The sequence below is a fragment of the Plasmodium fragile genome (genome assembly GCF_000956335.1).
Source record: "Plasmodium fragile strain nilgiri unplaced genomic scaffold supercont1.14, whole genome shotgun sequence".
In the NCBI taxonomy this organism is placed as follows: Eukaryota; Apicomplexa; class Aconoidasida; order Haemosporida; family Plasmodiidae; genus Plasmodium; species Plasmodium fragile.
In genome coordinates, this window is record NW_012192594.1 from 32,102 (window position 1) to 32,850 (window position 749).

The 749-nt window shown below is 51.0% G+C and overlaps 1 protein-coding gene across 1 annotated transcript in view; it reads right to left on the reverse strand.

Annotated features, from left to right (window-relative positions):
* Window positions 1-749, reverse strand: part of AK88_01570 (uncharacterized protein) — a gene marked incomplete at both ends in the record, with an annotated part of 12,093 nt that overhangs the window by 4,192 nt on the left and 7,152 nt on the right. The window contains one exon of the mRNA XM_012479205.1: window positions 63-745. Within this exon, the coding sequence (XP_012334628.1) occupies window positions 63-745 (683 nt within the window). The remainder of the gene's footprint in view (window positions 1-62; window positions 746-749) is intronic.

Below are 749 nucleotides of genomic sequence, written 5' to 3' on the forward strand. Positions count from 1 at the left end.
ACTCTTCTTTTGAGTAGTGCTCGGCTAGCGGCTCCTCTTTCGAGTAGTCCTCCGCAGGTAACTCTTCTTTTGAGTAGTGCTCGGCTAGCGGCTCCTCTTTCGAGTATTCCTCCGCAGGTAAGTCCTCCTTTGAGAATTCCTCCAGCGCATCTACCATTTCGACTGAGACGCCATCGTCTTCCTGATGTGGGAAGGGCTCGTCTTCTCCTTTTTCTTGATCGGCCTCTTCATTCGTTGGCTCATTCTCCTCCTGAGCGAGTTCTTCGTTGACGGCGCCTCCCTCTTCAGTTGCACTCTTCTCTACCTCCTGATTATCCTGCTCGGTGTCGTTCACGTGGCTTTCTGCATTCGCCCCCTCCTGCGCAGAGGGATCCATCCATTGTTCCATCACCGAAGCATTGGCTTCCTCCTCCTCCTCATCCTGGACATCCAAAAATGGAGTGTCTTCCTGATCTACTTCCTTCATTTGTGATGATTCGTCCGTTTTGGGTCCGTCGTCTGGGTAACCTACTATATCTTCCGCATCGTACTGTTCTTCATCGTGGGGCTCTTCATCGTGAATCTCCTCATCGTGCACCTCTTCATCATGAGCCTCTTCTGTGTGAAACTCTTCATCGTGCACCTCTTCATCGTGCACCTCCTCATCATGAGCCTCTTCTGTGTGAAACTCTTCATCATGAGGTTCTTCCTCGTGAGCCTCTTCTGTGTGAACGTCTTCATCGTGAGCGTCTTCATCATGAACCTCCTCA